General features: G+C 39.4%; 2 protein-coding genes across 6 annotated transcripts in view; one reads left to right on the top strand and one right to left on the bottom strand.

The window, feature by feature from the left end:
* LOC148413748 (amyloid beta precursor protein binding family B member 2-like) overlaps positions 1-1,688 on the top strand; it is a 35,148-nt gene extending 33,460 nt beyond the window's left edge. For both annotated transcript variants that reach the window (XM_088430894.1, XM_088430893.1), the window contains exon 14: positions 20-1,688. In XM_088430894.1, the coding sequence (XP_088287020.1) occupies positions 20-196 (177 nt within the window). In that variant the 3' untranslated portion in view covers positions 197-1,688. The remainder of the gene's footprint in view (positions 1-19) is intronic.
* A 1,419-nt stretch (positions 1,689-3,107) lies between these two features.
* Positions 3,108-26,799, bottom strand: LOC148413747 (protein NSUN7). 4 transcript variants are annotated; one of them, XM_088431766.1, is made up of 13 exons: positions 26,657-26,799; positions 25,365-25,716; positions 19,786-19,844; positions 15,667-15,794; positions 15,185-15,337; positions 14,163-14,346; positions 12,538-12,769; positions 11,103-11,246; positions 10,932-11,033; positions 9,801-9,936; positions 8,232-8,376; positions 4,011-4,206; positions 3,108-3,930 (listed from the first exon to the last, which is right to left on the bottom strand). In XM_088431766.1, exons 1-13 carry the CDS (start codon positions 26,789-26,791, stop codon positions 3,530-3,532), a joined length of 2,367 nt encoding a protein of 788 aa, XP_088287892.1. In that variant the 5' UTR covers positions 26,792-26,799; the 3' UTR covers positions 3,108-3,529. The 4 variants fall into 4 exon arrangements, with proteins under 4 accessions (XP_088287892.1, XP_088287893.1, XP_088287895.1 ...); XM_088431767.1 differs by having other exon boundaries at positions 8,238-8,376; XM_088431769.1 differs by having other exon boundaries at positions 14,163-14,300; positions 15,247-15,337.
* Positions 26,800-27,005: the final 206 nt, after the last annotated feature.

The following is a 27,005-nucleotide window of genomic DNA, read 5'->3' as shown; positions in this document are numbered from 1 at the left end:
GCTGCTAACCCTCTTTCAGTTGCGGTACCAGAAGTGTCTGGTGGCACGGCCGCCCTCCCAACGGGCCGGCTCCTCGTCCTCGTCGGCCGCAGACTCTGTGAGCCGCCGCGTGAGCACCAGCGTCAAGCGTGGCGTCCAGTCTCTCATAGACACTCTGAAAGCCAAGAAACAGCCATCAGAACTCCCCCAGCAATGACCCTCACCAGTGACCACAGCGCCCCCCACCACCCCCACCCAGCCACCAACCCAAACAACTCACACTTCTGCTGCCATGGTAACCAGTGATGTACATACATGTTAGCAAACGCCACTCTGGGCAGCACCAAAACAAGAAACCAAGAATGACGATCAAGTGTGCTGGATGATGACATTTTTCTTGAAGAGGAAGACCACTCGCTCGCGTCTTTGGCTTTCACGGGAAAAAGCTCTCCAGTCAGGATGCTGCTCAGAACCGATTCATAGAATTACTTGATATACACATTCAGTCAGCATCGGATTGAAAGGCGGCGTCTCCCAAGCCTCGTGGTGTGTTTCTCATGCCCAATATCAGGCGGACAGATTACCTTCCAGCAACCTGTATCTGCCCATTAAATCCCATTTAAGTGACTATGTATGTGAAGGGAAGCTGCAAAAGGCTCAGAAATCACCCTTGCAGATGACTGTGTGAAATTATTGTCATAATCAAGTTCAAGCATATGTTTAGGAAGAGTATCATTTCAGGCACAAAAGAGGGAGCGATGATAGACGTGGATTTTTGATTATGCATGTTACCTTGATGGTTTTATGTTGATGCAGTTTTAAGTGTTCACAAGTGGTGGAAACACATCAAGTAGATGCTGTCCGCACAAGTCAGCTCCACAAGACCGTAAATGGATTAACATAGGCACAAGAAGATAAACTCCTCGTCATGGGTCCCAGCCACTCAACATTTTTAATCTTGATTTCTAGGAATTACTCTGAAAATATTCTGAATGAATTGAGTTGAAAATAAAGAATGCCAAGCTGCTAGCAGTCAATGTCGCTATGTCCTCAGGAATCTTTACGCATAATGACAAAATCTTTACATGGGATCAAGGGAGGGCAGATATTTGATTGGTGCCTTGAGATACGGGTTGTGACCACACTTATAAAGCAAAAACATTTAAAAAATACTCAAGATGATTTTTATTTCATAAAAAAGGAAAATATCACTTTGTAGTATTTTACATTTTTAAATTTAAAATGAAATCGGATGCAATTAGTTCAAGTTTGTGCATCTTTATGAAAACATCGTGGCCCAGGGCCCAGAGGGCAGTACAGTACAATAGTCTCACACACAAACGAAGAAGAATACTATAGTTTTGCAACTATAAATGACCTAATAATGCAGTTCTAGTTGCTTTTCACAAATGATAATGAATACACGCCTAAGTATTGTTGTCTATGTGTGTTGCTGCACAATTTGTGTTCTAATATCCATTGCTTAAAGTGTTTTAACACCACTGCAATGATGCTTTCAACCTGTCTATGATGTGCTGTTTTGCATTGTTTGTTAGCATTTCATAAAACAGACGTAAGGAAATGCCTTGTGGGCATTTTAAATGCACTTTGTTTAAGCTTCGGTTTGGCAGTAAATTTCAAGGATGAGTGACATTAAACTCATATTGTTGCACATAATTCAAAGCAAATAAAAATCAATTGAGATAACAGTTTGTACCTTGGTCGCTCATATCTCGAGGCACCGCTGTATTTGGTCAGCCATGGAATACCTGGTGTGCTCCTTCAATTTTTCATTTCCTCCTTTAAATTAAAAAAAATACATGTAAGCAAATATATCCAGTAAATATTTGCAAAGCTGTTGGTGCAAATAGTCGATATCCTTGATATGTGGATTAGTGTCCGTTTTCCTTGTACGCTTTTGTTGAATGACTGTTTCTTCTGTTATGTCTACGCCATGACTACTTGCATTTATGTTTGTCTTGTTAGTATGAAAACTAGTCAGCTTCAGTTCTGTGCAAGAATCATGACTAGACACAACTAGTAGTCATACACCAATAGCACCAAAATGCCCAGTATTAATTTTGCCACCTAGTGCATCATAGTAGTTTTACTATTGTACTGAGTTGTCTTACTAGTGAGGACAGTGAGCTATAAAACTGTTTTTGCTTTCATTTGATAGCCAACTAAAGGTCCATGGTACTAGTGGACAACTCTGTGTTACAACATCTATGTATGTTGTACTAGCAGTAGTGATTTTCACAAATCCTCTTGTAACAATCTAGCTCTAATAAGGGGTAGACTTCTCCAGGGACCTCAATGCTATATATTAAGGATATCGAAAAAAAAAAAAACGCACCAGCGGCTTTTCAGACAAACATTAAAAAAGGGTGTGGTCACTTAAAGGGCCAGCGCCTCAGCACCTACACTCGACTCACACACTGGGAATGCAATGCAAGCTTATACAAAGTCAACAAGTTCAAACTGACACAAAACCAACAAACAAAGATGGGGGGGTGATGCTTTAAATCATTTCAGATTCTGTCGTTGCACAGTGAGAGTGTAAATGTTATTTGTTGTGAAAATAAAAATGCATTAGCAAAACAAAGAAAGGGACCGCAGCCTCTTGTATACACGTGCGTTATATTTGTTTTGAAATTTGATACTGACGTGAGCCAAGTTATAGGGGATCAGTGTGAATGGGAATGACAGGTAATTGATACATATATCTCCTGTATTAGAAAATAGAATGCAGGAAATAATGCGTATAATTATTTGTGTGCAATTGAGCTGAGTTATGAGATACACAAAAGTCAGTCATTCACAGTTCACTCATCTGTTTTTAAAAGTTGTACAACTTCATCAGTGCAGTATTGTTAAATCTGAGGGTAAATCTAGGGCATAGGTGTGGAACTCCAGTCCTCGAGGGCCGGCATCCTGCATGTTTTCCGGTTTTCTTTCCCCAACACACCTGATTCAAATAATTAGCTCATTAGCAAGCGCCGCAGGAGCTTCAAAATGATCCCAATCATTTGAATCAGGTGTTTTTGAGGGAAAAGGTTTGAAAACATGTAGGATACCGGCCCTCCAGGACTGGAGTTCCACACCTGTGATCTAGGGGGTATTCTAAACAAAGCTCGGGCGGGGCGGCATGATTCAGTTGTAGAGAAGTTGAATCTACAATTGCTCCTGATGCTGTGTCATCAGTAGGTAAAAGTCAGTCTCAAGGACTATACAAATTTAAATCAACTTTTAAGTTCATTTACCTATTACTGTTTACAAAGTGCATCCGTATAAAATTACGACCTATATCAATTTGCAAAGTCATCTCTAACACACACCCCTATACAGGATAATACTTTTAATGCTTTGTAATAGTTGGCTTTTTCACTGCACAACATAACTGAAATGGGGTCGGACTTCACAATATTGCCTCGATTCCCCATCCATACTTCAAAATGGGCTGAGCGAAGGTAAAGTTTAAGCAAACCTTCAAGTGCCTTATGCAAGAATGACTTCCTGTATGTTGTCACAGGTTTGGTTTAATAAAAAATCAGACATAAAACTTCAGTTTATGTTTGAGCAATGTGTCCTTGGGACGAGCTCCCATGGCTCGAGAGGGGGGTGTCATTGGCGCAAGACTCCTCCACATGTGGAGTCCAGGATGAGGATGCGGTGCCTGGGAAAGATGTTGAGGAGGCAGGATGATAACAGCGGGTTTCAGCGCCAACTGATGGACCCTCCGGGGATGGACCGCAGTTGTCGCAGGGGTGCCAGGAGGAGTAGTCGAACACAGAGCTGGTGTGGAAGTCACAATGTTGAAAACGGGGAGAGTGATGTGTGCCTTTGGATTATATTCTTCTTTGAGGGTGCATGATCTGGTGTTTTCTTGGGTGCGGTGGGTGGCGAAAACGGAATTCTGTGTTGACTGTGAGCATGGTTTGGGTGGAATACCTGGAAAACCAAAAGGAAAGAAATACTGATGAATTGAGGAAAAGAACCCATAAATGAATAGTTCCAATAACAAATCTTACCCAGTGGTAACGGTTGCTTTTTTACTTGGTGATCAGGTAGCTTATTGAAGGTCACTTTAGTTGGTCTGATAGTTCGTCCACGTTGCTTCTTTTTAGTTGGTTGGTTGAACCTGACTTGCTCAGGTTTGCGGCTGGCCGACATCTTGGCCTGCACAGCCTGCGATGCCTCTTTTGCCACATGCTCGGACTCCGGAATCTATTAAAAAGGAACACCACGCAAAAGTATACATTTTGTACTTCTTTAGCATCTTGCTAAAGCACCTTGTGCAAGTTATCTAATACAAGGCATGAAATGACAAATGTGCATCCCACTGGATTGCTACCGAATAGAAGCACAAATAAAGTAGTATTTGTGAATGTGAAACGTCAATTGAACATGCAGCCTTAGCAAGAGCGCACACATTTTTTCACTGAGCAATCCACAAATGAGCCGCCTGAACCATAGTGAGAGTTTTGTACGAGTGACGGATAAATTCTAACAAAAAGGTAGCACTCGCGCATAAAGAAAACCATTTGGGACCAACGGCAGTCGCTAAAATGAGAATTTAGCGATTCCATGTCTTTACATGAGGTGCAAAGTCCAATATTTTTGTCACAAACGGCAAATTGAAACCACTTATTTCGAGCCTTGCATAGTGACCCCCGCTGAAATAAACAAAATTATTATCTCGCATTAAACATATATTTCCAAAAGTGCCCCTCCGTAAGGCGACAGCCGTGGGAGATGCCGCCATGTCCTTGCTGGCGGCAGCAGGGTCACCTGCAGTCTCATCAGCAGCCCACGCCGCTTGCCTCAACACTTGAATAATTCACGACGGGCACCACAGAGACTTGCTGCTTTTTGTTTGTAAGTGCTTGAGCTGACATGCAAACATGTAAGAGTGTGCAAGATGTCGCAAACGCTGGGCAAACATTCTTGTACTGTGCATGCACATACAATGTATGCACATGTTTATGTGTGAAGATGCAGCCTAGGGTGCACAGGTAAAGCGGGTTTAGAGGTACTTCCATGTTTGGTGCCCTGAACTTCATTGATGCTAACTCATTCAGACAGGGGACATTGAATTATTCAACAGACACTCTCCCTCGTCTTACTTTCTTCTTCTTCCTCCTTCTCCCCCCATAAATTTCTCTTCACCCTATATCTCCACCCACCAACCTCGGTAAATCGCTCACTTCCTCCAACAAGGCCTGAGCTCACCCCAAATGTAAAATGTAGAATGTTCAATCCCAAATTAGGCAGAAACCGAGCAGAATAAAAGTGAGCTATTGTGACTGCTACAAGACACCTTTGGGTTCAAATTTGCTCCACATTCCCGAGAATGTTTCCCTGTCTTTATTGTCCCCGACTGTTTTGGCATGCAAGACCCATAAAGAACCTAAATGGCCGCATCCATGACAGCCCGCGTAAGCCAGACAGCAGTCAAACACTTAGATAATTGCTATTTTTATGGCACTTTTCAGAGGGCCACAATAACTTTTGATTAGCTGAGTTTATTGCAGGTTGCGGGGGGGAGGGGCGGTCGGGGGGCAACAGGGGTCCCTGTTTGAGGCGCCACTACAACGGTTTGATTATCTTTTGATTCTTATCTGTGGGGGAATAAAAGGTGATGGCCCAGGAGGACCTCGTGCTACAGTGCAACAGAGCACCACCGCACCCACAGGGGGGAAAGCGCCGCACAGGCGAACCACTTGAATCAGATGTGCATTTGCTAATGAGAAGGAAAGTCAGAGGTAAGTCAGAAATGTGTGGAATGTTAGAAATAAGGAGGAGGATCACAGTTTTCTTACAAACAGTGGTGAACCATCTGAAATCATCGTTCCAGAATGAAATGAATGGAAATCTCATTCGTTTTTTCCTTGAATACATTTGAAAAACGTAATATTTTGGATATATATATTTTTTTAACAGAAAGCATTGCAGTCCATAATATCATACTTTTGTATAGAAAAAAAAAACTGTAATGACATAATTAGCTGATTCTCAGTCATTGACAGCTATTGATGTCAGTAAACTATTTTTATTGGGCTTTCATGGTGCCACCAACTAATTCATTGACGACTATAAAGTGAAATTAATTTAATTGGGCTGGAAGTGTACATTTAAAATATAATGATATGAAATAGATTTTGACACATATTTGTGCTTCACTTCAGTGGACATTGCGACATGGAGCCACAGTTGGGATTGTTCTTTAAAACACTCAATCTTCTATTTTATATTGACTGTAAAGCCCCTGGGTGTGATTTTGGGATTGATCGATATACAGTAAATACCGTTGCCAGTTTTGTCGATACCGATGCCGAATATGTTTAATCATTTGTCCAATTTTCCTAATTTAACTTTCTTGTTGAGGTTAAGTTCTACAAACTAGAAAGGGGCAGGAGCCAGACAAGACTGCAAGGTAGTCTACACATACGCATTGATGCAAATACTGAAAATGATTTCACAATAATAAAATGATCTGAAGTTTCAATCCTTAATTTTCTTTAAACAGCTGAATATTCATTTGCCTAAAAGTCATCATCACTATCTCACACGCAAAATAGCTCCTCCTATTTGAATATATGGATATAACTGCCAGACGCGCCCTTCTCCGTCCTCGTCATTTGTTCAAAATCCTCGTTACTATTCCACAGGTAGTCATCTGGACCCCTTCATGGCTGGGGGTGGTTATACAGAAATACAAAATAATTTCAATTGCTGCCCTATGTGAAGTTCGAGTCAGGATAAAACGTATACATGCAGAAATGGATTTTTTCTTACACAGGATGGATGACGGTGGCTTTATGAGGCATTGAGCGTATCAATAAACCAAATTACTGACGTTGATCAAATAAAAGCTTCATCAGACTCTCAGAAACTCATTGTGGTTCACAGCATTCTTTTTACAACTTTGCTCGTTAATGTCTCAAACTATCAACTCCAAGACATGCTTCAGCCTCACTCACTCCCACTTCTCTCATTACCTCCTCACATCGCTAAATACGTGATTGTGCTGCATAAAGCCACTGGGACAATGCACCCCTCCAGCCTTTGATTCATTTTTTTTTCTCCCATCTCAGCAGAAATCATCCACCTTCACACATCGTATGCTTACTCTCTGATTGAACCTGGTGACTGAATTTCACCTCATAATGACAAATGGCGTACTCATAATTCTCACACCACAACTCAATCATCATCAAAAATCTGCTGGTACACAACTTGGACACTTTCAAGGTTTCAGCATTCATGCATGCCCGTTCACAGATGTATGTTTCTGTGCAAACCTGGTCTTGGAATGATAACAGTTCTGAGTTTCAAGCTCCTTGTTAACAAAACAACAAAACATTGGTGTCTTGACTTATGGGTTTATTTAATTTTGTGATCATATTTGAAACTCAAAACACTCATACTGAATTTCAAATTATTTTATTATTGAAATGAATGTAAGTTACAGAAATATTTTTAACAAATGATACACTATATATGTGAGTGTTGTTATATTGTCTATCTATGTGCACTTTTGACAAACAAATTATTTTTACTTCTATTTGCTTGCTTTCTATTATGTTTTGTTTTGGTGCGATCATTAAACTAGATTACTTTCATTTTGAGCAAAGTTATGTCGTTTGCTAGTTTGGACCGCGCTTAAATTAAAACAAAAATTCAAAGCTAATTCACAGCCAATTGGTTGACTGAGGTATTGGCAAAAATTCTGGGCCACAGTTACTCCTCGGAAATATGGTAAAATACAAAACAACTTTTGTTGTTTTACATGGACATGTTTAATGTTTTGCTTTAAATAACCTACATGTTTTATTATTGATTTATTTTAAAGGGCCTCTATCGTTCTAGTTAAAACTTTCAACAATTAATTAAAGGTTTATGATCAGACCAATTGGTACAATTCAAAAGCTTAAGAAATTTGAGTTATTTTGGTGGCTATATTTCTAACCTGAGCATAAGACGACCGCTACTGTGCCCCTTTCCTCGCATTGTCCTAGAAGAATGTGGGTATGTGTTTAGTCCGCACAGGCAATACAGGGGCAGTACACATTTAGTGACATGACCGAATGAGAACCATCCTGATATGGGCCCTTTGACGTTTTTTTTTTCTTTTTTCAAATTAACTATACATTCACATTTTGTAATGGAGGAGTTATTTTCAATGTTATTGTATGTATATCTGAGAAAAAGACATTACAGTATATTACAATCAAAGATCTTTACAGTACCTTTACCTTCACCTCTCTGATGAGAACAGCCAGGAAGCAGCCATTACTCAGCTCAGAGGGCTCCACCCTGAAGAAAGCGCTGCTTTCTTGATGAATTTCACGACCTCCTGCTCTGTCTGGAGAATTACACAGGACTTGGCTTTGTCTTGATGAAGTAAACACAAAGACAGAAGGAGTAATTAAAAGTTAAAAGTAGGAGTTTCAAACAACAATAAAACTAAACACAGCATAAAACGACATCGAGCACAATGCTGCAAGTGAAAAAAAAAGGTCAAACGAATCCTGAATGTTACATCCATCCATATATATATATATATATATATATATATATATATAATAGGTGGGGGACACCCTGAACTGGATGCCAGTCAATTCGGGGCACACAAAGACAAATAACCATTAACGAACTCAATTACACCAAAGGACAATTTAGCATGTCCAGTACACCTGCATGTTTTTGGACTGCGGGATGAAGCCGGAGTGTCCAAAGAGAAGCCACGCAGGCTCGGGGAGAGCATGCAAACTCCACACAGAAAGTCCAAAACAAGGATATTAATTCATGTCCCTGAACTGTGAGATGCTAGTGCTAACCACTGCACCACCGAGCCGCCTCCTGAGTGTTACATGTAATCAGCTTTGGTCATATTGACCATATCCTCATCAGCTTAAAGGGAAAGTGTGTACGATTCACACAGTTTTTCATTTTGGACCACAGGAGGTGCTGCAAGTACTGCATTTACCATAGTCCGTAGCTATAAAAAACATGGCCACCTCCGGAGAAGTGCTGCCACCATGTCATATAATTTAATGATAACTAAACCTATGATTATATTTAAAACATACTGGTGGTCATTAAGAACACATTCTTTTGCAAGTTTTTGAATTTTACAATTATTTAATGTATTCCTTTATAGTGAAAAACTAAGTCAACTTCTTGCACATGCTCCCTTTAAGGTCCATGTACGTACGAGTACACTCTTTGTCTTCACTAGTCAGGTGCCTGGTAAAATGACTGTCACTTACAAGTACATGTCTGTTTTTCCAATCCTGCTACTTTGTCCTACTAAAATACAACAGTAAGATGGATGCATTAAGTAGATAAAGCAAAAAAAAAAAAAAAAAAGACCTCTTGAGCTTCTGCAGGAATGCTGTTTGTTTGGAAAGTGTGTTGAATCCATCACAAAATATAAAAGTTTTGCTTTATTCAATGCAGCTTTGGGCATTTCCCGTAAAAGAACAACTAACTACAGAGGGCAGCTATACATTTCTGAATTTATGTTCTGCCAACTGAAAGCAAGTCAGGCATAACTAATATAAATACAGTTTTTGTAGTATAATCATATTTCAGAAAAAGTCGATCTGTCTGAAGATCTCTATTCTACACTTTGCACTGCATTTCAAAAGCAAGCAGTTGCACCTTTCAGTTCATGCTGGAGGTGTTATGAGATTTTGACAGAAGTCTACCTGGAGGGAGGCAAAGACCTCAGCAGGCTGACAGCAGAGCAAACGCACGCTGAAGGAGAGAGACGGCGAAACATGCAGAGAGTCTGCTCGCGAACCGAGACTGACCTCAACTCGTGTTTTCGGAGCCGCCATTCCTGCTGCGCCATGGCATTGGCCTGCTTGATGGCTCTGGTCACCACCTCCTCATTCTCCTCTTGGTTTGACGAGCAGGTTGCATAAACAACTGTTAGAACTTTCGGAACTGTGAAAATATGACAAAAGCATACGAAGTATTATTTTTGTTGTGCAAAATTGGATGCAACCTTGAATGCATTCAGTTGAATGCTCCATCTTGTACCTCTACTTTAAAAGAAAGAGGTGTCCAACATTTGAGGTGCATTTGTGCATCCAGATTCCACAAATGCTTAGAAAAGGTGCCTGGATACAACCTTCATGCCACCTATAGTAAAGGTTCTGCCTGTTCAACCTTTAAAAAAGGATATTAGCCAGAATTCTTTATGGCAGCAATAGTTAAAGCCACAGAGAACCAATGCGATTGACATTCCAATTTCACGCTAATGACAAATAGTTTGCAGATAAAGTCCGCAAGACAGACTTTACTCGCCGTCGTTCTATTTTGTCAATTGTGAGAAGTAGTTTCAAAGGCCTTTAAATCACTTTTAACTCTCCTTGATCCAATGACATCATCCAACAAAGCTCAACGATGAGCTAATTCTTTGAATCTGGAGTGTTGCTGAGAAAAAGACAAAAAACAACGTTCAACGTGTGAAAGCACGCACTTTGAAATCTGGCACATATCCTCATCCTCATCCACAAAACAAGAAGTTGACCTGACACACAACCACAGTGAGATAGAATTAATTTTTCCCTTAAGTCTCCTTTGATTTCATTTACTGTGTGCACGCCGAATGAACTTTCTGAGCTAATAATGCCCTACAACCACAACAAGAAACACATTGCTAAATCAATACCTCCCTTACGGGGTCACACAGAGCAGCATTTTTTGCTCTCGGATTGTGCACTATTTGAAACATGCATGCTGACCAACATTAGCATATCTAATTAAGGACAGCCAATCTCCCAGGGACAGCATATGCTTGCTCAATTAGTATGAGATTAGATAATTAGGTACTCAGTCAGAGAGGTGAGCGAGGCTCCACACAGAGCTCGTGCATGTGTTGCCTTTGTGTCAGTGTGTGTGTCTCGGCATGATAACGAGCGCTTTACGACACTCACACTTTAATGCGTGATCAATATCTTCCCTCTGCTGTGCTATCAGAGCGTCCAGCTTGCTCTGGGCCACAGAACCCTGGGACAAGTCCTGCAGTAAGCCCACGTCTGAATATAACAAAGGCACAAAATTACTTTTAGTGTGATCTGGTTTACGACCAGCAACATCAGAGGTACCTCGGTTTTCTTGCAGCAGAAATTCAAGTGGATTGCTGACTGCAGACATGGAACAGTTGGGAGTCAACAGGATGAGACGTACTTTTGCGAAACGCTTGTCACCGCTGGTGAGAGACAGGAAGTCCTCATGTATCAGCTTCACATCTAGAAAAGGCAAAATGAAAGGTGATTTATTGAAGGTTTAGAAATTGTGTGAGGGAAATTTGGGGAAGCAATCTAAAGAAAGAGTCTCTGCAATGTGGAGCGGGCTGGGTAAATGTCTCACGAAGACCAAGCAGAGCCATTCAAAAGATTCGGTTCGTTTGCAAATGAAAGTCACATCACAAAGACAAACTCATTCCAATTCTGTTTGTCCTGGCTCCGTTTGTGCCACATTTTAAATGCAATAATATCCAGGATGGGCAGACACATCTATTTGCCACATGCCCAAGATGAGTTAAATCCAAGAAAATATGGCTTTTTTTTTTTTTTTGCAGTAGCTACCAGAACGACACACTCCTCATATGCAACGTACTTCCCTCAAAAAGGAGCCGACTTGAAGCACACACATTCTTTGAATGCGTGAATGTGCATCAAAAGAGGTGTTACAAACATTGTGGAATATCCAGGTTGCAGTTTGGCACTTACACTTCCAATTCTGTCACCTCAAATTTAAATCTGAGCTTGGGGCGCACCCGATTATTCACGGTAAAAACCAACGGAAGCACCTCAAGCGCAAAAAATAGGGAGGTCTCCACCACTTTCACACCTGTTGCCAGTTGTGTTGCAATTTTACTCAATCACATGCAACACAGAGCTTTTATTTATTTTGCATTTTTTTGGTTGTTGTTCAAATAACACTTCATGTAAAAAAAACAAAAAAGTACGCTTATGATTTCCCGAATGTTGATACCGTAAATTCCGGACCATAAAACACACCTGATTAAAAGCCAAAAGGGCTATGTAAAGCCATGAAAACTGATTTGTATATATATTATTATACATATATTATATATTTGCTTATCGTCTGGAATTTACGGTGATATTACAAACTCCACCCAAGTCCTAGTCATTTTCAATGTAACCTTATTTGCACGTTGAAGATCATCATAATGCAAGAATGGCCTTAATGACCTACTATCAGAAAAATGATGTTAAACAAGCAAAGTAATCAAGCAACTAATATACTGTATTCTTGCTAAGAATAAAAAGTCTAGATCAGGGGTCACCAACGTGGTGCCCACGGGCACCAGGTAGCCCCCAAATATCACAAGAGTAGCCGGCAGGGCTGTTCTGCAAATAACTTAGAAATGATAGAACATTGGTGAGTTTTGGTGAATTTTACAATTCCACATGTATTACATTTATATTGCATATAACACTGGTCTAGATATTCTTCAGGGAAAATGAAGGACTAGCGGCAAGATACTGGCAAGACATTTATGATCACACCTACTCTTGCACCCCATGTGGACGATGACTTTCTGAATGGTTTCCTTCTGAGCGCTTGTAAGACCGCTGACACAAGCAAGGACTCTGGACTTGATCTCATTGGCTTTATGTTTCTTCTTAATGAGCGAAGCCGCGTGAGAGACAGTGAGGCCGGAGAAACTGCCCACTATGAGGATGTCCCCGTCAGCTGGCAGCAGGGAGATTGCCACTTCCGGGACGAGGCTGCAAGACTTATCCTGCAAAAAAAAAAAAAAAAAAAAAGAGAGAGAAATGAGCGATGAATTGTTTTTGTGGCCATAGTCTGTAAAGAGATTAATATTACAGCAGTAATTCCAGGGGAAGAGGACACAGTTAGCACCATTTTGTTTTAGATTTTCTGTCAGTAAGAAACCGTCATATATTCAACTTTTATGTTTTATTCATCATATCATATTGCTGTATTTTGCTGTGTTTGGTGCAGACGCATACAGTAGGCACTTGAAAAGCATTTCTTTATAAATATTGCTGAATAAATCCCTTAGAATTGAATAAAGTGTTTTATTCAGTTTAGTTGAATACTAATTAAATTTTAGGACTGTATTACATGTATTCATGCAAAAAATTCTCTAAAATAATTATTAGATTAGGTACGTATTTCAGGAAAATATTCTACAAGTTTGTAAAAAATAACTTTATATCCAGTAAGCTATTCAATTTGATTATCCTTAAAAAAAATCAGTCCCCCCCATACAGAATGGTTCAGCCCCAACCATCATATGCCAACAACAATTAACTGTCAACCACTTGAAAACAATTTAAAATTGTTAGTGATTTCCATTTGAAAACGGATCTATGATCCCAAAAGGAGGAAATATGTTAAGAACTGTTATGTGCACAAACTTTAAAATGAAGTTCCAGCCTACAAATGGAGTATCAAAATATAATGAGCAGACAAAGATGGTACAGCACTCTTTTTTTTTTTTCCCCCTAACCAAAAATGCTTTGTGCTGGTTAGGGGGTACTTGTTTGAAAATAAATCTTCCACAGGGGGTACAACACTGAGAAAAGGTTGAGAAACCAGAATAGCAGGGTTGCAAATATTGTGGAGTTTATGCTCAAGCGTGACTTCTGGCTGTGATTGCCGCAAAGCCAACTGGTCAAGCACAAACCTGTCCATAAACCAAAACAAACAAAACTGAAAAACATTCATATGGATATACTGTATATTTTTCTGTAAATATGAGCTGAAATGGGTAATGCAGTCCAGACCATATCATTTGATCGAAAATAATAGTAAAAGACAGACAGGACAACAAACATGATGGAGAGTCATCACACGCAACATATATCAACAAGGAGCTGTGATTAATTGCTTTTGCAATTGAGAAATTGATATATGTTTGGGTTTGAAACGAACTGTATTGTAGTGGAGCACTCGCCTAAGGCAGGAAATTTGTTATGACTCAAATTGAAACGTGATATGATGTGAAGAAGTGATGTGAAATATTACAGTAGTTTCCAGGCAAACTCATCTTGGTTGGCATGAGGGATTGCATGCCGCTTTGTAATCAGTTTGAGACATAAGCTATAAATATCAGAGGACACTGATGCCAGGCTGTGTGCGTGTGTGTGGGTGTGTGCGCATTGAACCTGTATGATGAGTTTGCGGTTGTGAAGCAGCTTGGTGGAATCCAGCCTCGCTTTCATTCGAGCGGGGAATACCAGCAAATCCTCACAGTCGGGATCCTGGCAGAAGGTCTGCCCCTCTAACTGCCTGACTGAATTCACCTGGGAGAGGCCCGCACTCATCAGCGCACTCTGGACCTCATCCAGACTGCAAGCAAATTATAGATGTGAGTCATTTTGCAATTGGAGGGCATTTTCTGCGTCCCCAGCAAAAACATTAACCCATCCATGTTGTACTGATATGTCCTACTACTCTCGCGAAGTAAAGAGTACATGACTGTGAATATTGTTATATTGCCTGTCTACATGTGTTGCTCCATCATTTGTGTTCAAATATTCTTCGTTTCTGAAACTGCAATTATTTATGCCATTTGTTAGCATGTTTTAAATGTGCAATTGTCATGTTTAAGTTCCAATAAACCAACTGAAATTGGCATCAAACAGCTTGAAGCCTCCTCTTTTGACAAACTGTTGCTTGCTGTGTGCTGAAAAGCGTCCCCTGCCGTCATACACTTTTCAAAAATGTAGGTACCTAAATTGTCCTCTGATTCTGGAATGATATATGAGGCAATAGAAATCCTGGGTGGCCTTTTAAAAGGACTTTATATCTGTCTTATGTGCTGTCAAAAATATTAGGAGACACACACACAGGCACACATATTGGCACACATCCAAGATGTGACCTTTCCGATCTCAGAGCTGGCTGAGGATAGTTGCTGATTGAATCTGTCTTCAGTGGCACGATTTACACCTGAGTGAATCAGCCCTAGCCAGAAGACACCTTTGTATATTGTAACACAACCACATACACTTGTCCACCCACAGTTTAATTGGGTGTCAGTTGGGCACCTGGGCTATAAAATACAAGGAAGCAGTACCAAAAAGTACAAAAGTCTGCACGCAGTAGCAAAAGGACAGTTAGATAGAGCACGCGTGCGTGCACCTGAGTGTGCATATGTACTGCATGTGTGCACGTGCGAGTTGACCTGCTCCTCAGTGTGTTGACCCATGCATAAAGTGGCAGCCTGTTGGATCTCTCCTGCTTCACCTTCACACTCTCAGGTAGAATGCAGTCAATAGATGAAAGGTCATGCTTGATTCTATATCGGGCCAGAGAAGCTTCCAGTTTTGTTCTGGACCTAAAGGCAACATTCACAGTTCACATTCATTCATTCACAGTTATTGTTTGCATACTATTGTTCATCTTTACTAGGATTGAACGAATAATCAAATTGAAATGACAATGCAATAGAATGTCATTTTACATCTATTCAACTGTTATCCAAAACACTTGTCTTCCTGATGGTGCAATTTTGTATGATGAAAAAAAAATGTTTTCCATATTACTAAATAGTTCATTTCAAACAAATGGAAAAAGACTGTAAAAAATGTACTGCAGATAAAAATAAACCGGTTTTAAAAAAGTGTAATTAGGCCGATAGTTCCAGCTAATCTCCCCTTTGTTTACCTGATTAGATAATTCTCCACATCTCTGACTTCATGTATGGATTCTTCCCGCGAGTGTTCCTGCAGGAAGAACTTCCTATCCTGGAAGTCATAGAGCATGACGGCAAAAAGGCTCATCTGATCATCTGGCTGCAGGACAAAAGCAACACACGCTGTTATTTGGTGAGCAAAGGGAATGAATTAGGCATGAGTATTTGTCTGGGGCCCCTATTGTGGGGCTTCATTTCATATTCAGCAAGATAGTTCCCACTGCATTTGTGCAAAATTCTATCTTTACATAATATTTGATAGATTTGTATATTTCAAGTGAAGAGCCTCACTTCGATGTCGTTTTGACCAAGACAAATTTCTTTCCAACTGCTGCATATATTCATCACAAAATATAGTAATGCCTTGACTTTCAACTTGAATATTTTGTGCTCAGTCAAATGTGAATGTGTAAACAGTTTGAAATGCAGCACTTGAAATTGTGACCTTTGCATTAGCAGTAAATGGTATTGTAGTGTAGCCTCACAACGTGCGAGACGCCAGAATGAACTACTTCAACTAATTTATTAATCATCACAGAGGCTGGATCACATATTGTCCTTTAGTCACACCGAAGTCATCCAAAATCACATCGTTTTGTCAATGCATGGCATACTTTCACAATAAAATACTTTTTGTACTTCGAGAACCACTTGGCCTTTTTAAATCTTTGGCTGTGAGAAAATTCCTTCACGTTGCTGGACAACAGTATCCCACGAATGTGAAAGTAGCCAGTAAACATGTTGGCGATCTTTAGTCACCTCAGCAACAAGACAATAAAAAAGATAGGCCACTTTTGTCATTTAATCTGATCATTTATGTTTTACATTTAGAATTATAACATGTTCTGGTATGCATAAGGTGATGGAAGATCTTTTTTATGCCACAATGCAGTTACAGTGGATATAAAAAGTCGACAGATTATATCTGATTGGATTAAGTTGAGCTGTTCTAGTAGGCTTTCTCTTCTTTTCCTTTTTCGAGCACAAGCCTGAAATCTTTATTCTGTCGCTGACTGTAATTTGAACTCCACAGATTAAAATAGTCCCAATGCATAAAGCTGTCACCACCGTGCTTCGCCGACAGTGCGTTGTTATTCTTTTGGCGATGAGCAGTTTTATGTGCCAAACATACCTTTTGGAATCACAATAAGCAAGTTGCAAGTATTGCAATAGCTAAATCACCATGTCAGTATTTGAAAAATCATAGCATAACATTATACACGCAAAGTTGTCACTCTAAATTTTCTAACAGGATTAAAACCTTCGCATGAGTTCAAGGACATAAAATGGAACATGGTATGAGATTAATGTTTCCCGTGGCTCATTTCACACTGAGTGCGGGGCTATTCCGGCTTAGTCCCTCGATTCCCCATTGTCCTTCAGGCTCTTTCAATTCTCCCAAGGATTTAGGGTTAATTTTCTCACTCCATTGTGATCACAAATGCCGGAGGCTCTTTTACAACCCAAACTCTATCTCTATCGCCTTTATTCTCCCTTTCCAACCCCACCCCCAGTACCCCGGCGTACGTCACTTTTACCCGCCAGTCTGCTTCCACTGTTGCCTCCTGTCTCCATCAAGGTTGAACTTTATGGACGGCAGCAGTGTGAAAGAAGCTGAGAGCTATTTCTAAAGTGTGTCTGATTGTGGCTGAGCTTTACTGTCATGCTTGAAGGATGCAGAGTAACGATCTGCGCAGCAATACCGATTCACAAGGCGTGTAAGTGTTTGTGTGACGGTGTATTCATGGATCACAGTACACAATATCGGCAAAAGGTATTCAGACACTTGGATGTTACCCTTACGAAATAAATGGAAGAAATTATGGAACGGCTGCTATAACAATCCCTAGCTCTTTCGGGAATATTTGGTTATTTTATCCAAAAGATCATTGTGGGATATCAGAGATTTGTTCACGCCCAAAAACATACTTGTACGTCTTCACAGAGTTCCGACATTCAATACCAGGTACTTATTAAGTACTTTTTTTTTTTTTTTTAATATTAGTGAGTAAGAAGGGTATAAAAATGGCTTTATTGTCATTGCTTTTCTGTCATTATGCTCACTTTTTTGTCACTTCCTCCACTTGACTAAAAAGATTGTAGTTATAGTGTGTATGTTGAGAGCAAAAACCTCCAGGAATAATTACAAATAATTATTGCTACAGTTTGTCATAACATGTTTTAAGAATTGCAAATGAGGGTGACAGTCCCAGTTACTTGAACTAACACTAGTTCCTGCTTCCGTGTCAAAGAATCATGGGAAGTCAGACCATAGCTGAGCTCACTGACTGGTGAGTTCTAAATGTGGGATATCAATGGACCTATAACCACTCGTCAACATATTTCTTAGCAACTAAATTCAGTTTGAATTGTTCCTGGTGAGACTTTTATAGCATATTTAATTTTTAGCGAACTTGTCCCATTTTTTTAATTTGAAAAATCTGCTCCCTCTAGACTTTTAATAAAACAATCATAAATAAAGATGAGTTAAAAATTATTTAATCTGATATTTTTCATAAGGAACCTGAGAGAGATAGACGTGAGGGGGAAAACACCATTTTGTCTCGTGGCAATTATTGTTTACATATCAGCAGTTTTCTGTATATTGTGCATAAAATTTCTTGAGAGGGTTCAGGGTGAGCAACTTCCAATTCTGGAATAACCCACATAATGTCTTATTGCATATTTGCTCCTTAACTAGACCACCATCAAAATTCATGACAGTTCCATCATCTAACACACCTTGTCTACGTTGCCCTTTTACAGCTCACTACACTACTGTGTATGTGTTTTATTACCATCCAAGTTTTCAGAACAGACGAACCCTTCATCTTCCCCAGGCATCTTTTATGAGTAGTGTAAAAAGTAACTTCATGACAATCTCCTCCTGGGTGCAACGTCTTTGTTCAAATGACAGCACACTCCAGTGATGGGCTGGCTGCTAACGGCTGGATGTTCATGTGTGTGCTGGGACTTTAAAAACACTGCAATCACTGAAGTTCGCCATACTGCTTTTTAGACATGCGGTGAAAATTCAGAGGAGAAACATGGCCAAATATCACATCATATGGGAATTTTGAATTCATCACTACATTAATATTAATAGTGGAGCCGTTCCTTATCTCCAAAGGACTTCCTTTTACGTGTCAGACAACGTGTGCAGTCGCTTACCAGAAACTAGGTACAAAGGAAGAAAAAGAATAATTAGTTCTAGATTCAAGATGAAATACAAAGAAGCGTAAAGGTGTTGTTGTTTTTTTGAAGCTGAAAAAAGCTACAATGAAATGAATCTCATATTTAAAACTTCAGATTGGTTTCTACATTCCAGAGTTTTGGTTCGGATTGGGGCTGGGGTAAAAAGTTGACCAAGTTGGGTAGGTCACTTTTAAAAATAGGTAGACTGAAAATATCCACCTCAAAGCTCTGCTAGCACTATGTTTGCAGTATTCTTTTCTACAAAGACCTTTCTTGCAGATACAGAGTGTTTGTTGAGGTTAAAATCAATAGGATAATTCATTTGTAAAAGATGTAATAGGGAAAGCCCTAGTGGAGTTTGTCTTGAGATTCAGGACATTTGTATGCCCGTTATGTAAACGCATCTCTTGTGTCCTGAAGCACTTCTTTCCAAAATCTCAGAGACCTGTTAGCTCAAATATGGCATTGCCAAGAAGGAGTAGGTTTACATGTCATTCACAAATAGTGTGTAAGTCTGTGTCATCCTGGAGTGACGGAGGACATAAAAAGCACAGCTCTTTGTGGGTGGATAAGAGGGGGGCATGAATGCATACATCAATACCACTGTTAGTGATTAAAGGCTGGAGATCAGAACAAAGAGCGTATGCAGTGTGAACAGCAGGACATGAATATTGGAGAGCAAGACATGAATATTGGAGAGTGCTGTGTGTAAAGCCTCGGTTGAGAGCTTGGGAGTGAGACTGTGAAATTAGGAATGCTACACACAAGGGAAACGAGGCTAAACTTGAAAACTGAATGGAGTGAATTTTCATAGTGAAATCAAAGTTAGGTTTGTTCTTTGGTGCTATAAGCTTCATTTATGTTTTTAAAAGTTCTCACAGGAAGAGCTTACTCACTATTGGATGAGAGATGGAAGAGCCACCGCCACTAATGACGTCCTCCAGTAGTTCTTGATCTGCGCAAAAAACACATATATTAACTGTAAATCTGATAAATCAGTGGATTAAAATACTGTAAATTCCCGAATTAGAGGAATTGTGATACACACACGATTCAACTTTATCAAATGAAATACACAGTTTGACAGGAAGGTGGACTTATGTGACAAAATTCAGCATTTGAAAGGACTGCACACATTAACATACTGAAGCATAGTTATGCTTATATTTGACTATATTACATGATGGCAGGAAGTTATCCACTTTCCATAGCACGTATCTTCTGCAGGATTGCAAGGATAATGATTATTGCCGTAATGTCCAAAATAAAATAAACAATCTTCATAAATGTTTTTGTCAGTCTTGTTATTTAGCGCTAAATAAACCTTGCATGTTTCGTATAAAGAATGAGATAGACACAAATGTCACTATCATCTTGCGGAATGTATAATATAAACAACAGATGAATGGCATTAATTAGAAAAAGAGCGGTGAAATAATGAGAGCAATACAAACTCCTGGAGACATAATCTCAAAATGCTCCTGATTTAATTAAAAAGCACAATTCAATTAGACCAGCGTTCATTTCCTGTGATTAAACACACGTTTGGATCTTAATTAGACTTAATCTGATTCTTCATGTGCCTCACTCATTTCCATTTATCGTTTTTTTTTTTTTTGTGATGGCTGGCTATTAAAAAAAAAAAAAAATCACACACCATGATATCAAAACTAAATGATCTACTTTAATGATACATCAGAGTAAGATCATCAAATTAACTCTTCATCAGTTTCGAACCCTCATTTTTGCTCTCATTAATGGAAATGTTGTAGGTTTAATCCATTCCAGAACCAGGTCACCTTCTCAACTTCTCACATACCACACTGAGAATCAATGGAGTAGAAGCTACTATTTAAGGATATACAATCCCCCTAAAACAGCCCTAAGAGGCAAGTTTATATGACAACTAAATCATTGTTTCATATTAAATATATATTAGCAACAAATAAAAACACCCCCTGTCCCTAAAGGAAGTCACCATTGGGGAGACATAACAATTTACAATAGTAAGCATTACTGCACAAATAAGATCGTAGGAGATCACCAATAAATGCACCGGGGGGGGGGGGGGGGGGGGGGGGGGGGGGGGGGGGGTCGTCATGCTTTGGGGCGGGTGTGGAAGACACATAGAAAAATGTACAAAATAGCCATCTATTAATCATTTAGCGAGGAAATATTTCCAAATCAGGTACTGACTGTAAAAGGCGGCCTAGCTCAAGACCACAAACTTGTGACTGATGTGGTCAAATGAACCTTTTAGTTCTGGTTCCTTTCCAATACGTTGCACCTGACTTGCACTTAAATCAAAAAGTAAAGCAAACAAACAAACAAAAAAAAGAACACGGAATAGATGAAGCAATTTCTTGAGAAATTGCATGTGAATGCTGAAACGGGAATGGAAACATGGAGAAGCACGCGGAATGAATCACAGTATAATATAATGGTTTTAAATTATATTGAATAATACTGAGCAATTGGGAATTATGTTGAGCAGTTTAAGAATTTTGGGGGTTTTTTTTGCATTTGTTTATCAACTTGGAGAAAACAATTGTAGTAAGGAGAAGGTGAACAATTTAATGTTGGAACGTGGAACGTTGGAAAATAGTTAATATACAATTTTCAGAACATTTTGACGTTGGAATGCGTCGAAGCACTCAAGAAATGCCGAAGAAATAGAATGGGCAAGCAATTGAGGGATATAAAAACAAATGCAAAGTAACATATGTGTGAATGCTTTCACACATTCACACAATTTGTCATTATCTCCACCTCCAGAATGCAATTCAATCTGCACTACTGAATGTTTGCTGAGGCGTACCACGTGCTGTTCGTTGCTCTGGTTGTGGTCAAGGACACACAGAAAAAAAAGAGAAGACTTTTTTTTCTCTTCATGCTCTAAATCCAGCCCGACACAAAGTGGTCTAAAGAGCGTCTCCAGTCGCAATACGGCAGCCGCAACCATGTGACAGTTTTGGGCAGAAATACTCAGGGGGAGGTAGAAAGAAGGAACAAAATGTAGCTGCTGAGGAAAGGAGGGGATGAGTAATGGCCAAAGACAAGGTCAACTACATTTCTTCACACGAATAAGATCAGTAACTGACCGCTACGTACTGCTCATTTCTAATACACATTAGAGTATCTTTTTAGTTCATTTTATCCTGGGCAAATAAACTTTTCCGCATCAAATTATGAGCTACAAATCATTTGATAATGTATGTGAAGTCTCACATCAAATTATGGATCATTAATACTTCATCAATGTTTCAGGAACTAGGGAAAATTTATTTGCCTGCACGGCTACTGCCACATTTATTCTTGCTGCCTCTTGTCTGTTTCAAGGCACCCACTAACCTCTAAATGACTCCTGTTACTTATTTTTAGCATGTACTATCATTATTTTTCTGTTTTACTCAATCAAGAGAGCCCTAACAATATTTAGTGACACACAGGTAGCATACAGGAGAAAGTGAAATACGATCATTATTTCTAAAAATTGTTGAAATACTCTATACCCCAAATTTTATCTTTTTTATTATTAACAAAAAAAAGCAATATGAATAAACTTTCCCCAATTTTTTGCTTTGCACAGAGATTATACTGGTTAAAAATTTGTCTGAAACTGAAAGAAAAAGTGTATCAATGTGCCAGAAATAAAAAATACATGTCAATCCTTATTAAACTAGAAACATTTTTGAGCAACTATGTAAAAATAGTTGGAACATAACATTACCAATTCCTTAAAAAAAATAACCTGAAGAAAAAGGTTTGAAATGTTGCACATGCTGATTTTTCTTTTCTCAATCACATTATCATTAATGTGATTAAGAAAATAAAGTTGTTGACAGCAGTTTATAACTCCCCACAGACTTTGACAATGAGAGCACCACTGCACCACCTAGTGGCGTGGATGTCCAATTACACTTCACGAGGCAAAAGTGAATCCTGTTCCCTGGGATCATGTGACTCCCCTGGCATCGCATGGTGGCCCCCTAGGGGTGCCCTCCCCACTTTGAGAAGGACTGCATTAAAGATTGCAAATGTCTAAATAACGTGGGCTTCCTATTTATCGATAAAAGCTGAGATACATCAAGAAGAATGTGGGCGGTGAAATTACTTTGATATTTTACTTAATTACAATAAATGGCCCAGCTATTCATTTCTGTTTATGATACCTATTCCAATAACGACATATGCTTGTGTCTTTCACTGTAATGGTATGTATGCCAATGAATCAAGATAAAGAATAAACCCATCTTTGTTATGTGTAATTATTATAACATTTACCACCAAAAAATGGAACACATTCATATTAGTTCCCCTTTAAACAGGTGTTAAAACACTGAGCAAGAATAGTATTTAGAGCCATTGCACGCAGTTTTATTTCATTTTCATCAATCTTTTACTGACCTATGCAGGATGCTGTTTGTAACGTTCAGTCTGTTCCAGAAGGCAATGTGTAAAAAAAAAAAAAAGCTGCAGTCTGAGCAACCTTGTTTTGTAAATGTCAAATCGAACATGAAGAGACTGTCACCTTTTGACCATGTAGTCGCAGTGACAGCCTCCTCTAATGCAGAGATTACAGGGGGACTTTTTTTCTTTTGAGCAGATGAGAGATCTAATCAGAGATCAATACCCCAGCTCAGAGGCATTTTAGTATTTTGCTGCAGAAGCATTTCTCCAAGTTAAGAACTGAGCTCAGCTCATTTGTTTGATCATCCACTCAAAAGCCACACATTGATGATTAGTGCATTGAGTGGAGCATTCAAACGTGTTAGGATGTTTGTTCTCAAGCTATTTTCAACAAATTGTGGTTAATAATAGGGGTGGGAATCTTATACTGTCTCTCAATTCAATTCAATTAGATTCAGATTACTGATTCAAAACGACTTTCAATTCAAAATTATATTGCAAATATATTACAATTTGTAAAGAATCACCATGGTCTGCTTTGCAAGTCAGAATGACAAATTAAGACATTATAGTGTCGTTTTGTTACATTTTGTAAGTGTTGAGCTGTTTTGGAAGTGTTTTTTCATCCAAAAACAGATGTTGAGCATAACAGCTTCTATTTTCTTTATATTTTCATTTTCATTGGCTGACATTACATACCAACCAACCACAAGAATGGAAGCCTTGTTATTTAATCAGTTTCCTTCTCCTTGCAACAATCAACGTGATATATCTATTTCAATCAAATAGCTTCATGTTTAAAAAAGAATTATGAGTGATGCAGGTTTCAAGAGAACGGTGGTCTCTGATGGCTTGTACCTGATTTTTAAGGAAGCCTCATCCCAGTGCAAACCACTGGGAAAATCCTCCTGGGTGTATCGCAGGATGCACAATGAAACAAATTGGCTTCAAATCCTTGCATACTGTATCCAGGTCATACTATACATTTATTCTATGAGCTGCAAACAGTGGCCCCTCCTTACTATTGCGGTGTTGCTTGTCTATATTTTATTATAGGACTCACTGCAGTTTACAAATGAGCTCATTTCCATACCCATTAATGATACATGAGCAGAACAAGATCTGTGTACTACAAACATATAAATAGGATATGGCGATTCAAATCAAAGGAAATACTTTTCAGAAGTTTAAACTGATCTTAAATCATCCACTGGCGGTCTGTAGTTGAAATCGTGTCATTTCCCGGCCAATTCAGCCCATCCTCCACCAGGGTAACTATTACGACCTGCAGTGTTGCACTTATCTGTGTTGGTGACAATTCTGCGGCGCCGGGGCCTTTGATGATGGATGCCCAACTATGATCTGCATTAACAGAGGGACTTGTAGGCCCCCTGGCATGTCCTGGTTGGGTGGATGGATAGCGAAACGGAGCCAAATCCTTCATATTGCGATGAGGGTATTCCCGATACCCAGATGACCTCTCCATCTACTACAAACACATTAATCGATTCCAGCCCCCATCGCTGCCTCACCTTACCGCTCTTATCACCATGGTGATTACACCCTCGTGTGACTTCGGCAAGCAAGACCCCACCCTCATTGCAGATAGCACACCATGAGACAAATTGATCCGAAGCGTTCCCCCTGGTGATTGGAGCATTTTTCCCTCCGAGCTGTATCCAATTCTACTTGCCGATTTAATATCCTCATACTCAAAGCTGTATTCTGTTAATCAGCGCTAGGGCAGCGGCTATCGAGTATTTTTGATGGTCGGACCACAAACATGTTTTGAAATTCATCGAAATATCGGGTTTCATACAAACCAGTTTTCTCATGTTTTGATTCATGGCCATTTTCTGGGATTTGGTTTGCTACATTAAGAAATGTGTACCAAGTGGCCCTATTCCCATTACCATTTCAAAATATTTACTTCTAAATGTATAAGCCAAATTTTGGTATGGTGAGCCATTGATTAACACATTCTATCTTAAGTACCTAATTCATTGTGTTACACTGTTCTTTATAGTCTAAAACTTTGGGGTTTCTTCAATATTTTGTCACTTACATCTCAGAGTATTGAAAGCCAATTCATAAGCAAGGCGCAGCGTCTCGTCTTTGACTTGTGGCAAAGGAAGCCCTCTCCCTTCGCCGTACCTCACCAGCTGGCGGGCCGCAGGCTTCTCTTGGTGGTTATTCTGGAAGATGACAGATGCCAGCAGGTAGACACTGTCTGAGAGAGCAGCTTGACTTTGGCTGGTGGTCAGAAGCTCCGGGGGGGAATGAGGGTCATCATCGGGAAGGTCTGGCTCAGCCTCAAGTGGGCATACAGGTTTCTTCGTTTTCCATTTGGAAGCGATACGACGCTGTTGGCTGTTTACTTTTGTCACAGTTGTCTCGTTTTGTGTTTGCGCAGACATCTGAAATCACAATAGAGCGGCGGTCCCCTTTTTTTGAGCCGGGTCACGTATTTTACATATCGCTAGCATTGGGACAAAACCTCATGTCACAGTTTGGTGAGTGGAATACTGAGTGGAAAAAAAGGTGAGTGGAAAAAAATCTCCCAAACAGTCCACCCGATGCTAGTGATCTTACCGACATACATTGACGAAGAAAGCTACATTATTTGCAATCTCCTGGTTCTTTTTTCATCACTTGCAGGAGAATTTCATGAGTTTTTCTTCCTCAATGCCGCTTTGTGTGTTTTACTTTTGTTGATTGTTTCTACATTCGGGTGGTTGTGTGACTATTGAAACATGAAAAGTATCTACATATTTATCTATCCTTTTATATGTAAAAAAAATATTTTTATTTATCCATTATTAATAAATAAGTAAATTATTTGTTAGTTCAGTTTTTTATACATTATTAAAATGAGACCTTGTTCTGCATGATATTATCACGTATAATTAATTACATCAAATAGTATTTAGACAGTACTGTACTCTACTAAATCAAATCAGATCTTAAAAATTACTATGAGTACACATTATCTGTAGGGAAGCCTATATGTAAATACTCCGCAACCAAATAACGATTAAAAATGCTAGAAAATCATTCGTATAATTAGGGCTGATTTCCGGTACTAATTAACAACGGCACAGAATACATTTAATTTACATAAAGTGTTTTTTCTTCTTCACTGCAGGGACACTAAACCCCCGTTTACTGCACTATACGGTAACAGAAAACCTGCAGACTTGCAAAACAATGTTGACATTTTCGAAATTGACGCGCAGTAGTCTCAATGGCAACCAGCAGCTCATTTCAAAGTTGCATTCGCTAAGGGTGATGAAGCGCGTTAGATTTGAATGCTTTTAATATCGAGAGGAATGAGAAGTCATGGCAAATAGCACAAACCTGGATGCAGTAGATGGCGTCCACAAGCTTTTTTTGTTTGTTTTTTCCCCAAAACTTTCTGGGAAGGCGAGCGAGTCTTTTCAGGGGCGCAGCAAGATATTTGGAGCTAAGTGGGCTCGGGCGCCCCTCAAACATCCGGCACTGAACCTACCACATCCCATTTGGACACTTTCTCCCACCCGCATGTGTATATAAGGAGTGCCAAAAACTTAGCAGGAATTGGATTTCATTTATTGGTATTGCGAAAGCTTAAACTATGAATGGCTGATGGATGATGATTTTTTGTTTTTGTTTTTTTTTGTTTGTTTTTTTTTAAAGCAAGGAAAACCTACCATTTGGAAATATACCG

Source organism: Hippichthys cyanospilos, chromosome 13, assembly GCF_059441005.1.
Source record: "Hippichthys cyanospilos isolate Australia breed blue-spotted pipefish chromosome 13, RoL_Hcya_1.0, whole genome shotgun sequence".
Taxonomy (NCBI): Eukaryota; Metazoa; Chordata; class Actinopteri; order Syngnathiformes; family Syngnathidae; genus Hippichthys; species Hippichthys cyanospilos.
The sequence above is the reverse complement of the archived record's forward strand: the minus strand, read 5'-3'. Positions and strand labels throughout refer to the sequence as shown.